A 12,750-nucleotide genomic window follows, 5' to 3' on the forward strand; every position below is an offset into this window, starting at 1 on the left:
CGCACAGCCAGGCATGCGGGCTGCATTTCAGCTTCACCCGGCCGGCCAAGCGCAGGAGGCTGGAAAACAAAATACTACGTATCACTAGCTCCGGCTTTCAAACTTCAGCAATTGTCTCAAACCTTTAGTGCTGTTGGCAGGACAACCTGCTGGCATCTCCTCTCTAGAGGAACACCTCACGCAGGTGATGCTAGTTTGCGAACAGTAGAAGGGCCACTTCTAGCCCATCTTCTGCCTGTAACCTCCCCGCCTGGGTCATTTTTTAAAAATAAAGATGTATCATATGAACTAGATGTTGTGCCTTAATGCTTATTACCAAGCAAGCTGGGTGGACAAATCTGTGTGAGCGATACCCACCAGCGCTGCGGCCTGCACTTAATTCCCTAGTGCCCAGGTGGATTTCTCCTAGGACCTGCCAAGAAGTTCTTTACCCTCATTTCTTCAGTCTTGCCTCTGTCCATGTTGAGTCTTAAACAGAAGCAAGACCCACAAATCCCAGCCTACTGTTACACCTCAGCAGCCAGGCATTTAACTGAGTCACCAAGTTACAAGCTCCCCAAGGCTGTGAGGTGTCACAGCTGCAGCCGGTAACTGATCAGACTCCCCCTTGATTGGATGCAGTAGTATCTCAAAATGCACTGCAGCTCTGTCTCCAGGGGAGTGGCTGTAGCAGACACACACCTGGCCAGAGATCGATTACAGGCTGAAACAATTTCCTCCAGGCAAAGATCATGGCCCCTTTATCACAGGTTGGAGCCGGCTGAAGAGGAAGGTGGCAGTCCTGCGTACAGGCCAAATACTCACTACTGTTTGGGCTGGAATCAAAGTGGAAGCGTCTCCAGCTAGCTAGCCAAGCACTGGGGCCTTGCTCCTAGTGGGCAGCGTACATGTCCCTGGTCTGCTACACCTGCTGAAGAAACAGCTTGTGCCCCTTGAGACATCACTCGGTTCCTGGCGGGATAGTGTGCCCAGGGGAAGGAACTGTTCTTCGGGTGGGTCTAAGCAACATAAGGCAACACCCCCGCAGCACTGCTAGCTGGCTGCCCTACACTGTTATTGTCCAGGGGAGGGGATGTGAGTGAAGGGGCTAGTCTGGTTTTGTGGGAGTAGCTTAAGAGTAGGAGAGTCTGGGATCAGTGGATGGATATTGGTCTAAATGGTTAAACCTCAGCGGGTCTCTATCCTGGCCCCCTAGGGTTAAGATTATTTAAATATAGACTCCAGCAGTCCGTGCATCAGCCGAGATCCAACGCTCCCTGCTGACTTCCCTAGAAACAAACAGGCCAGCCCATTTTATATAAAATGCTCTCATAGGCTTAGTACAGGACAGTTACCAAGGTCCTTTAATGCTTTGCAAAAAAAGTTCCCTATATTAAATGTCCAGCACATGTGAGATTAATTCACTACTGATCCCGTCTCATCATTATTTCCTTACTGATCCAATATGTAAATGCCCGGCCCACGGCCGCAGATGTGAGATTACGAAGCGTTTTCTTCCTGTGCGAGACGTTGCTGCGTCTGCTCCGCTTCTGGTATCTCTGGGTCCTCTCCGCACTCGAACCGCACAAAGTCCAGCACAGACACACCTTGGGGCTGCACGTACTGGCCCAGGGTAATGCTGGGGTCCAGCAAGAAAGGTTGGGCAAGCATTTTGGTTTCCGTGTCTCCGCCAGGTTCATCCTCCAGAGATCCCACCGACAGAGGGGCCATTCCCACTACATGCTGACCCAGCCTCCGGCCTAGATCAGCAAGGTTTGACTTCTGGCTCTGGTCAGAGGCTTGGCAGATCACTAAGGCACCATACTTCCCAAGCGCCATGTTAGTGAGGGCGGGATTATCCGCTGGCAGCGCCCCATGGACGTAAGAGCCAATGTAGTAGGTCGCTGGCACGGCCACCCAGGCAGCCCTCGTGATAGCCATGTTCTCCCCGAGTTTACCTTTAGAAACCCAAAACAAGAACAGGTCTTATTTCACTTTTAAAGGTACAGATCAGGCTGAGTGTTCTGGGGCAGGGCCGTTTGCTGTAGCTTTCTGCCCTCTCCCGCCCCACCTTTGAGATGTCAGTTTCCTTGGTAGTTTTGCTGCTCAAGGACTGCAAGGCTGGAGAGTTGTCTCAATATAGGTACTAGGCCTGTCCCCACAGTATCTGACCCTCTCCCCTGCATTTAAAAAAACAGAAAAGCCCTTTCTGTAAGAGAGAGCTTGGTTAGCTCACTGCTTATTAGAAATGCTAGAATGACAGTACATTGCAGTAGCCTAAAGGGATGCCCCACATCAGAAAACTCCCTCTGAACTACTTTGCAGCAGTACTACTTCTGAATGCCTGAGAGTGGTTATAGGACAGGTCACAGAATTTAATGGTCCCCAGTTAAGCCTCAGTGCTGTCAGAGGCATCGGCACAAGCCGAGGCTGGAAACAGACAAGACTCATGGCAGCCAGCCCCGTGAACGCAAGGCGTAATCCTCCCAGCGGAAGGGGTTTCTCCGTCAATCCTGCACAAGGCTGACGGAAGCCGCACAATCGCCTCCCTGATTTCTATCTTCTAACAGGCAGCTGGTACTAGAGCACCCACCTATAGCTAGAGCCAGCTGGTCACTGAGCAAACATCCAGCAGGCCCGGTCCGCAGTTGAGAAAGCTCAGCTGCCTTCATGAAACGCTGAAAGAGACACGAGAGAACGGATTACACTGCAAGCCCCCTGACTCTGGGAGAGCGGTAGCCTCCCCCCCCCAGCAACTCCAAGAGATGCCTCACGCGGTGTATCCTCACACAGCACCACCAGACGACCTCCTAGTCAATCGACTTCTACACATTGGAGATTACGCAGAACAAATTCCTCCAACACGTCATCACGTCCCCTAATTCAAACAAGAATTTTGAGGCGGGATAGCTGCTTCGCTGGGACATATCCCAGCAACGTGGCTTGGCCGAATGCGCATGATTCGGAAGGACGTCTTAGTCAGGCCAGCGTCAGCGAGAATTCCACTTCAGCGAGATGCATTTGACGTAGTAAATCCACCTGCCCAAGAGGCGGCACCGAGGTCGACAGAAAAACTATTCTGTCGACCTAATGCTGGCTACACGGGCCTTCGACATAGTTAAGCTGACCTGTCAGGGGAGTGGGGTTTTTACACCCCTGAGCGAAGTAGCTGGGTCGATCTAATTTTCTAGTGTAGATTCGCTCTAAACCTATACTCAAAGTTTTGCTGACATAGCTATGTTGGTGTGAAAAAAAAGTCACATCCCCTAGACAACATAGTTGTAACATCAAAGTCCCAATAGCTCAGTGGTTTGAGCATTGGCCTGCTAAACCCAGGGTTGTGAGTTCAATCCTTGAGGGGGCCATTTAGGGATCTGGGGCAAAAATCTGTCTGGGGATTGGTCCTGCTTTGAGCAGGGGGTTGGACTAGATCTCCTGAGGTCCCTTCCAACCCTGATATTCTATGATGTAGACACAACTGTGCTTCTAGAAGTGTGCTTCTGTCGGCCTACGCTGAGTCTCCACTAGGGGGCTCTGCCAGCAAAGCTATATTGGCAAAGTGCAGACAAGGCCACCATATCTGTGTGTCTCAATAGCACTTCCCTACCTCACGGAGGTGTTGGGAGGAAAATATATATTCAAGAGAGAGGGGTGGTCAGATGGGGAGGATAAGTACTTTAGATAGATCTCTCTTACCTTGATATATGTGGTTAACTGGTCCTTAGCGCCTTGATGGTGGAACATTGTCCCAGTTGCTGCTTGTTGAACTAACTGTTGAAATTTGACATTTCTGGCCACAAAGTCTGTCTCGCAGTTCACCTGCGAGAGAGAAACAGCTGATTATTCTGAAGTCATTGTCTGACAGCTGCCCTTCCACTTAAGGGGTGGCCGTTACGGCAGTCAGAGCTGCTGTCAGGGAAGTCAGCAACCCGATGTGACAGAAATAAGCCCTCCACCTTTTCAGAGCAGGAACTGCCTGTGACTATTACTATTCTATTTAGAAACAGAAACAAACCCTCAGTCAGTCCTACAGTGAAAAGGAATCCATGTAGTATCATTCATGCCAGACATTCTCTGTTAATCATGATTTAACTAGGCCGATTTGTCTATTTAATATTTGAACCTAGTTAAACTCACAGCTGCAAGATTTGAATTTATGCACACAGGCCAGCTCAAGGGACAGGGGAAGCTACCAGGTTAATACGACTTACTCCATCCCAAGGAAAGGGTCCCTCACACACTAGGGGAGGAGCTTACCTCCACCATCACTGCTGCGTTCCCCTCCTGCAGCAGCCCGATAAGGCCTTCTTTTGTCTTCCTGCCCTGCAGTTTGGAAGCTTTGCTCCATCCCTCCTTTTGGGCCTGCTCATGCAGCCAGGCTTCAGCCTTTGAAGACAAAACCAAGAAGATGAACCCAACAAAACTCAGTTCAGAGACCAAACTCTCTGCTTGACCTAAGTTTTGTAACACTGAAAGTGGAAAAGTTGCCTCATAGGAGAGACCATAATGGTCAGACCACGTCCTAATGGTTCCAAAAAATGCAAGAAACCCAAGCCAACATGACACTGACCAACTGTGTGGTGCTGGCCCATTTGGGATGATTATTGGCAGTGCCTTTGTAGCCATGTTGGTCCTAGGACATGAGAGAGCCGAGGTAACATCTTTTATTGGACCAACTTTTGTTGATGGAAGGTACAAGCTTTTAAGCTACACAGAGTGCTTTCTTTCCTAGACCTAAAGAAGAGGAGTGTCGGAGCTAAATACAAGTTGGGACAGATTGCATGTTGGAGGTGGTCTCTTGAAATGAAGTGGGCAATTGGGGGTTAGATTCTTATGCATAAAGGGTTTGAACATAAGAATGGCCCTACTGGGTCAGACCAAAGGTCCATCCAGCCCAGTATCCTGTCTGACAGTGGCCAATGCCAGGTGCCCCAGAGGGAGTGAACCTAACAGGTAATGATCAAGTGATCTCTCTCCTGCCATCCATCTCCACCCTCTGACAAACAGAGGCTAGGGACACCATTCCTTACCCATCCTGGCTAATAGCCATTAATTTATCCAGTTCTCTTTTAAACCCTGTTATAGTCTTAGCCTTCACAATCTCCTCAGGCAAGGAGTTCCACAAGTTGACTGTGCACTGTGTGAAGAACTTCCTTTTGTTTGTTTTAAACCTGCTGCCCATTAAGTGGGCAATTAAGTGCTCAGGGGACAGGGAGCAAGGAGGGTCCTGGGGGGGCAGTTAGTGGTGGGGGTCTCTGGAGGGAGTGGTCAGGGGACAAGGAGCTGGGGGGGGTTGGATGAGCAGTGAGGCGTGTTACAAATTGTTGCAATGAGCATCTCTGGTAAGTCCATGGCTTTTGGTGGCTAGCAGAGTTATGAATTTCAGTTCCCAGGCTTGCCTTTTGAAGGTGTTGGGCAGGTTTCTCTTGAGGACTGTATTGAAAGATCAGATATGGAGTAATCACTTTGTGAAGTGTTCACCCACAGGTGATACGGTGCTTTTGTTGTATACCATTTTTCTGGGTGAATTCATTCAAGACCTGAGTGATTGGTTTCACCCATCTAGTTGTTAGTGGGGTATTTGATGCACTGGATGGGGTACAGCACATGTTGCAATAGGCATATGTAGGACCCGTGAATCTTGAAAGGTATGCTGGGGAGTGTTGATCACTGTAGCAGTGGAGATGTATCTGCAGGTTTTGCATCTGTTGTTCTGGCAGGGTCTGGTGATGCTTTTGAGTTGGTGTGTCCTGGTCCGTGGCAGGGTGGATTTGATTTAAATCAAATTGATTTCAATCACTAGTCAGGAAGACTCTATTCAATCATGGATTTCTACATAAAAGTGCATTCTGGAATACGCTGCTCAAACAGCTTCACTTTTGTTTCTACTGCCTGTCCCTCCCTTCTCACATTTATCTCCAGACTTCTTCTCCTTGTCCAGATCTATTCCGCCCCGAACCATCTTCTATTCATTGAACTTTTTGAAACTTTGTATTTTAGAGAGAGGTAAGAGATTGACTCTGTGTACACAAATTTGCAGAGGAACAAAAGTGTTGAGGTCTTATTTCTCACCTCTATATATTTATTTTGTTTAAAAATATTTTTCCTGTTAACAAGCATGTTATCTCTGGAGACACAAATCCATAGTTTGAGAACTGCAAAACTAAGCATCTCTGATGGTATCTTCTAAACTGAGCACTGAGTCCCATTGGGTAGATAAAGATTAACCTAAATAATCTATACAGAAGCCCCTGGATCCCTAATCCATGAACTATTGGAGCTCATTCACAAAACTTTTCTTAAACATTACATGAATATATTGTCTCACTATAGAATTAGAATTTATAATCCCTATTCCACGATGAGATATCTTTGAGCTATAATGTATCTTAATTAAAACTATCTTTAGATGCTTTTTGAGGAAAGAAAACTTATCAAAAAATCCAATTTAAATAAAAAAAACTGATTTTTTTTTTTTTTTTTTTTAAATCATTGATTTTTATCCACCCTGGTCTGTGGGGAGCTTGCTTCTGATGATGAGTTTGGCAAGGCTTGGGAGTTGTTTAAAGGCCAGAAGAGGGGGTTCAGGAAACATTTCTTTCAGGACATGGTCCCCATCAAGTATGGGTTGTACTTGTTTGATGATAACCTATAGTGGTTCCAGTGTGGGGTAGTAGGTGACAACTAGGGAGGTGAGGTCAGTGGGTTTCTTTTTCATGTATTGACGCAGGTTCTTCCAGGGTATTTGGATGTCCCTTTCCATGATACGATCTACTTTGCTGGGGGAGTGTTCTTGTTTAGCGAAGGCAACTTTACGTGTGTTTAGGTGTGTATTCCAGACTTTCTTGTTGGAGCAAATTCTGTGGTAACGGAGTGCTTGGCTGTAGATAACAGATTTTTTAGTGTGTCTGCAGTGGTTGCGTTGCATGGTGATCAGTGGCTTCTTGTATAAAGCTGTTAGTAGGATCCCATTGTTGACGCGGATTGTGGTGTCCAGGAAGCTGATGTCCGTGTGGGTGCGTTCTAGAGAGTTTGATGGATGGGTGGTGGTTGCTGAAGTTGTGGTGGAAATTAAGGGAATTTAGATCTTTGCCCAGAGGATGAAAATATCATTGAAGTATCTCAGATATTTTGTTGGTTTCATGGTGCATTTTTCCAGAAATTCTTCCTTGAGGCAGTCCATGAAGAGGTTGGTAAAGTGGGGAGCCACACCAGAACCCATGGCTGTTCCCCTGGTTTGGACAGTGTTGTTAAATGGGGTGATCTTGGGGGTGAGGATGACATTAATGAGTTTGGCAATATGTTTTGGGTGGATTTCCAGGCATTATGTATTAGGGATGTCGTCTTTCTGACCTTCTGCCGCTGATCTACTTATGCCTTGAGAGCAGGAAACTAAATTCCCCATGTTTCTTTCAGTGTCAGCTTGTACAGCTATAGAGATCACAACATTATCCAGACCTTTTTAAAAATCAAGCCTTCAATGATCAATGCCCGTTGGAGAGAATCCTACATAATGACTACAACAGAAACGCAATGAAACCTATTGCCTTGGTATCTATGCACCATCTCCTTTAGTATGGACTGAGGTAAGTAAGAGGAACCGCTTGGTTTTAAATATATCCTTCCTTTGGTTTTATACACCTAAATGCAGTGCGCCACCCTCCCCCGACCCAAGTAGGAATTCCAGTCTCAACTCACTCAGATTGACATTTTGAAAGACGCCTAAGGGAGTCAGGTACCCAAATCCCACTGAAATTCAGTGCAAGGTCAGGGTGACGTTCAAGCAGCTCTCACCTGTTTGGAGTCGCCACTGAACTTCTCTAAGGCTTTCTTACAATTCACGAAGGAATAACCGGTTTTCCTCCTGAGCTTCACCAGCAGCTCCTTATCTGCCGCAAAGGCACGGAGACCAGTGTGAAAGAGACCAACCAGCTGCCAGGAAACGACCTGCTGGTGGGGAGAAGATAAAAGTTGAAGTCGCATGCAGGAGAGGCCCATTGGATGCTGAAGAAAGGGGTAAGGAACAGCCTCAGGCTGGGAATGACCAAACCCCAGCCCTGTTGTCTATCTCAGCATTAACTTAGCTCAGCCCCCTACTATGTAACCCATTCCTCTCATTTGCTCCCACTGGCTTCATGCTCCTTACTGCCTCCCACTCCTCCTGCTGCAAGTGTATGCAGGCTGACACCCCGCGACTGGAGGAGCCCGCACAAGGCCCTCGGGCTGGGGCAGCACCTGGCTCCAGTGACGGCCTCCCCGGGCCAGCACCAGGCCGCCTCACCGCAGGGGTCTCCCGGTGCCTCCTCACCCGGGGAGGGGGTGTGTGTGTGTCACCGTTCCCCAGGCTCGGGAGGGCGGAAGCGAGCCCCATACCCCGAGTCCGGGGGGGTGGGTTTGAGGAGGGAACCCAGGCGTCCTGCCCCGCCCCCCCCCGGGCCTCCACAGGAGGGGGAGGGGCCGAGGGCACGGGGGCGCACAGGGAAGCCATGGGGCTGGGACCAGCCCCCCGGGGGGGGAGGGCAAACCCCGGCCTATCCCCCCTGCCCCCCTCACCGGCCCCGGTCGGACCCCCCCGCGCAGGAGGCCGCAAATTCCGGTCAGCGCCGCCCTCTGCATCCCCGCTCCCTGCCGGGGCCGGACGCCACGGCGCGCACGTTATACGTCACACATCGCGCAGCCTATAGGCGCCGGCGTCAGCAGCCAGCCCAAGGGCGCGTGCGCAAGGGGTGCCCCACCCGCGCCTCCTCCTCCGCCGGCCGATCACGTCGGCGCCGTAAACCCTCGCGGAGCCCATTGGCCGTCGCAGAGGGTGACGACAGAAGGCAATGGCAGGGAGGCGGGGGAAGGAACGAGCCGTTTCATTGGCTGCTGGAGCAGGGAGGGCGGGACAACCCACCTCCTGGGCATTTCTCTCCCACCCCCAAAGGTTACCCTGGCCTCCCCTACCTCCAGCCCATGCCCCTCCCACCTGGGGAACCCAGGAGTCCTGCCTCCCCTCCCCCAGCCAGGAATGGAACCCAGGCGTCCTGAGGCCCTATCCTAGAGCCTGCGCTCTCCCCTTCCTTACCAATACACCATAGAACCGGAGAATGCAGCAAAGCCAAGCCCATACTGCACTCTGGGCCAATTGCTCATTGCCCTGTTGGATTCATAGCGGCCCCGTGTAACACACTCAGGCTGCCTGCAGGGTGCAGAGCAGAAGCGAGGGACCTTTCCCAATCAGTGCAAGTCCTCTCGCCTCTTCCCGTGTACCTTCTGACAAAACCCCTATACTATACATACGGACATGCCTGTTCAATGGAGCCCCAAGGCTTTCTCCCGGAAGGGAACATTTCGATGTAGTTACGAGGTAGGTATCAGCACTTGGAAAGCATCCAGCGGTATAGTCACAGCCCCTGCTGGGTAAAAGTGAAGGGTGTACACAGGGGTAGCTGACACACTGATCAGCAGCCAAGGAAGTGCCGCTCCCTCCCTCCTCCGCAGAAAGTGGCTGTGCCTGGAGCAGAGGCCGAGGGTGGTTCCCACAGCATGTGCAGCCTCTAGCGCCTGCAACATTTAAGATGCTGAGCGCTCACACATCCATTTCTACTTAAATAAAACCCAAGGGAGAGCCTTCATTACCTCTTGAGAAAAGGTATGTGTCCTGCACATAAGCAGAGCTGCACTGCCATCTAGGGGTCCAAAGCCTAACCCAAGACAGGGTGCAGGTGTACAAAATAGGTTGTAGTCATTTACAGTTTGATTTTAACTCTTTTTTTCCCTTCACCATTCCCAAGGAGAAGTGACACATGAAATCCATCTTTAATTCAAATATGAAAAGTTATGAAAAAAATATATTTAGCCAAATGATAGGAACAAGGCACCATGGTGTCTCTTAAGAGACATTTAATGCTCTTGATGGTTGCTTCAAGTCACTTGGCCTACTTCAGTGGCAGAAGACCTTTTGGCTTGGAAGGCCAGGGTTCCAGGGATGGGCCTAAAACAGCCATCCTCTTAACGATCTTTGCTTTTAGAACTTCCACTGATGGCAAGAAACGCTGTCTCCAGGTCTGGGGAAAAGCTAAAACCCAGCTTCTCTCCCCAGGTTGGAGGGTGGTGGTGGTGGTAACATCTTGGGTCCACATTGCTGGCAGAAAGGAGGAATCTGCCTCAACTAGGCAGAGTCAGCACCCACACTGCGTGCTCCATTTTGGCTGCTGGTGGCTCACTCAGCTGGGATCATAGCTCTCAGTTTGGAAAAGCCAAAGGCCATGTTGGGTCTGTCCCTTTCCAGCCAGGGAGAAAGGTCTGCCCTAACCTCAGCTATTCTGCTTGCTGGTGACTCTATAGATGTTAATGTTCTCATTTTCATCCCTATAGGCCAGTTCTAAAGTGAAGTGCAGCGGGAGCAGCGCCTCGTAGAACACAGCCGTCCTGTGCTCCTGCCGCATTTTGGAAGACAGGTAGATGGTTGAATGAGGGCCACAGAGGTGCCGGAGGGTCCTGATGAGCATGGGGTACGTATCTTTCAGATAGACTATGTCTGCACCCAGGATGAAGTCGTAGTCTCTCAGGAACTCCTCGTGGTCCAGACCCCAAGACAGAGCACAAACTCTGGCCCGAGCCAAATGCTCTGCAGGCACATTCCTATGGACGTTCTCCTGTATCTGCTCCAAAGCCAGAGGGAGATCTGTGATGGTTACATCTCCTCCTGGAAAAGACAAGAGCAACCCAGAAGGCATGGATGTTGGTTAGGAGGAGAATCCAACCCTCCCAGTACACATTATCCAGATGTTGTAGGATTTTCATTGGCTTCCTGGATCCATGACCATGCAACAGATCCATATTTCCCATCCCCAGGCTGGCTATACAGACCAGCTAATGCAGGGCTAGGGGGAGGCCCAGCACACTGAGCCGGCAGCTGCCCTCCTCTTTAACCTACAAGCTGTACTAAATAGGGGAACAGCTGTTATCTTTGCCACGCTGTAAGCAGATGAGGCCCTTGGACTTTTACTAAGCTGCTGATGCCATCTTGAGATGAGCAAAGTTGGGCACACCTGCGAACTGTCGCCAGCAGGCCAGTTACAAAACCTCAACAGGTCTCTCTGTACAGCGCGTCCGCATCAGGTCCCATTTAGGTGGTTAGACACTATGGTGATAGGTAGATTAGAAATGTCACAGATCAGATGCATGACTGCCCCCCTGCTCTCCCAATGTTTCAGCTCCGCTGTGAAGCAACTGTACATACCGAGCAGGGTGGCAAGGATGCCCACGATGCCTGTCCCAGCGCCCAGCTCAATCACCTTCTTGCCCCAGAAGTTGAGCTTCTGTTTCTCAAAATATTTACACAGGGTTAGAGCCTTCGGCGCAGAGATGAGAAGAGCAGACGGACAGGTGGAGAATGAGGCCATCCGGTGATATATAGGACAGGAAAACAAAAGCATAAGGGAGACAGATCCTCCTGCGCTGACTCTTAATTGGCAGATTTAGGGAGAAACTTCCCCTCCAGGCTGGTTATTTCTTAATGACCTGTTACAGGGCTTCTTGCACCTGTCTTTGAAGTACTGGCCACTGACAAAGATGGGATTCTGAATTAGATGGGCCACGGGTCTGATCTTCCACAGAAGCTCCTAAAATGGATGGGATTTGCAGCTAGAGAACAGGAATTCTGGGGTAGAGGAACAATTGAGAGGCTACAGCTTCCCAAGGCCAGGGACATCTCCTGAGCTGCACAGAGAGCCCCCACCTTATCTGATGAACCAGCCACTCCCCGTGAATGGAGCACCAAGACACCCTACAGGCACTGGGGGGGGACACACCACTTTGTACACAGCCACCACCAGCCCCAGCTCCATTTGCTGTGGGATGCCCCAGCCCTCAAAGGTTTCCAGCCAACTCCCAAGTTCCAGCTCTTCCCACCGCCTTGCCAAACATCCTAACTTTTCCCCCTCGACCCCTTCGCCCCTGCTCTCACCACCTCCAAGCCAGCCCTCCCCAGATCCTCCTAATCTCCTAGCTCATCCTCCCCCTGTACTTTAGGGCATCCATCCCCCAATCGCACCCCCCCACTTCAACCCCTGCACCCATCCCAACCCCCCCTCCGGTACCTAACCCCCCCATTTCACCCAACCCCTCCCCCATTTCAGCCCCCCCCTCCACCGGGCTCCTCTGCCCCCTGACCCTCACCGCCTCCCAGACGGGCGCTGCCACCCCGAGCCGAGCCCCGTGGTGCTGGGCGATGGTTAACACGTGGCCGCAGAAGCCGTAGCGGGTCTCCTCGGGGAAGGCGTCAGCGAAGAGCCCGACCTCCCGGGGGAACACGGCCTCCAGCCCCTCGGGGGCGACCTCCGACGCCTCCCGGGTAGCCACCGCCCCGCCGAACTCCACGTGGCAGAAAGGCGGCTGCCTGGACGCAGCCATCTTGAGCCGCCCCCGCCCCCTGATTGGATAGGCGGGGCCAACCTGCTGCTCCCATTGGAGGATGGTCTCCGGGGGGAGGAGCCTAGCCCTGCTCACCTGGGGCAGGTAAGTGGTCCATCATGGGCTGCTGTTCCTAGGCATTTGTTTCCATGGGGCGTTATCCTTAGCATCCAAGTGACTTGGGGCATGGAAGGGCCGAGCCCGGCCAGCCCCACTGCCCAGAGAAGGTAGCTGAGCTGGGCCACAAAGAGGGGAAGGGCCCCTGCGAAACTAGCATCCACTTATTATTAATTATTATCATGGTAGCGGCAAGGAGACACAGACCAGGCCCCCACTGGGTACAAACACGGACCAAAAGACGCTCTTTTCCCC

At 51.1% G+C, this 12,750-nt stretch overlaps 2 protein-coding genes across 2 annotated transcripts; both read right to left on the reverse strand.

Moving 5' to 3' along the window:
• Positions 1–1,320: 1,320 nt before the first annotated feature.
• Positions 1,321–8,595, reverse strand: TSFM (Ts translation elongation factor, mitochondrial). Its single transcript, XM_065419525.1, has 6 exons — positions 8,533–8,595; positions 7,774–7,929; positions 4,237–4,365; positions 3,676–3,798; positions 2,573–2,657; positions 1,321–1,937 (listed from the first exon to the last, which is right to left on the reverse strand). Exons 1-6 carry the CDS (start codon positions 8,593–8,595, stop codon positions 1,480–1,482), a joined length of 1,014 nt encoding a protein of 337 aa, XP_065275597.1. The 3' UTR covers positions 1,321–1,479.
• Positions 8,596–10,277: 1,682 nt separating this feature from the next.
• EEF1AKMT3 (EEF1A lysine methyltransferase 3) lies at positions 10,278–12,378 on the reverse strand. The gene is made up of 3 exons (XM_065419752.1): positions 12,145–12,378; positions 11,207–11,318; positions 10,278–10,669 (listed from the first exon to the last, which is right to left on the reverse strand). The coding sequence occupies exons 1-3, from the start codon at positions 12,376–12,378 to the stop codon at positions 10,278–10,280; spliced, it is 738 nt and encodes a 245-aa protein (XP_065275824.1).
• Between the last annotated feature and the right edge of the window lie 372 nt (positions 12,379–12,750).

This window comes from Emys orbicularis, chromosome 19 (assembly GCF_028017835.1).
Source record: "Emys orbicularis isolate rEmyOrb1 chromosome 19, rEmyOrb1.hap1, whole genome shotgun sequence".
Taxonomy (NCBI): Eukaryota; Metazoa; Chordata; order Testudines; family Emydidae; genus Emys; species Emys orbicularis.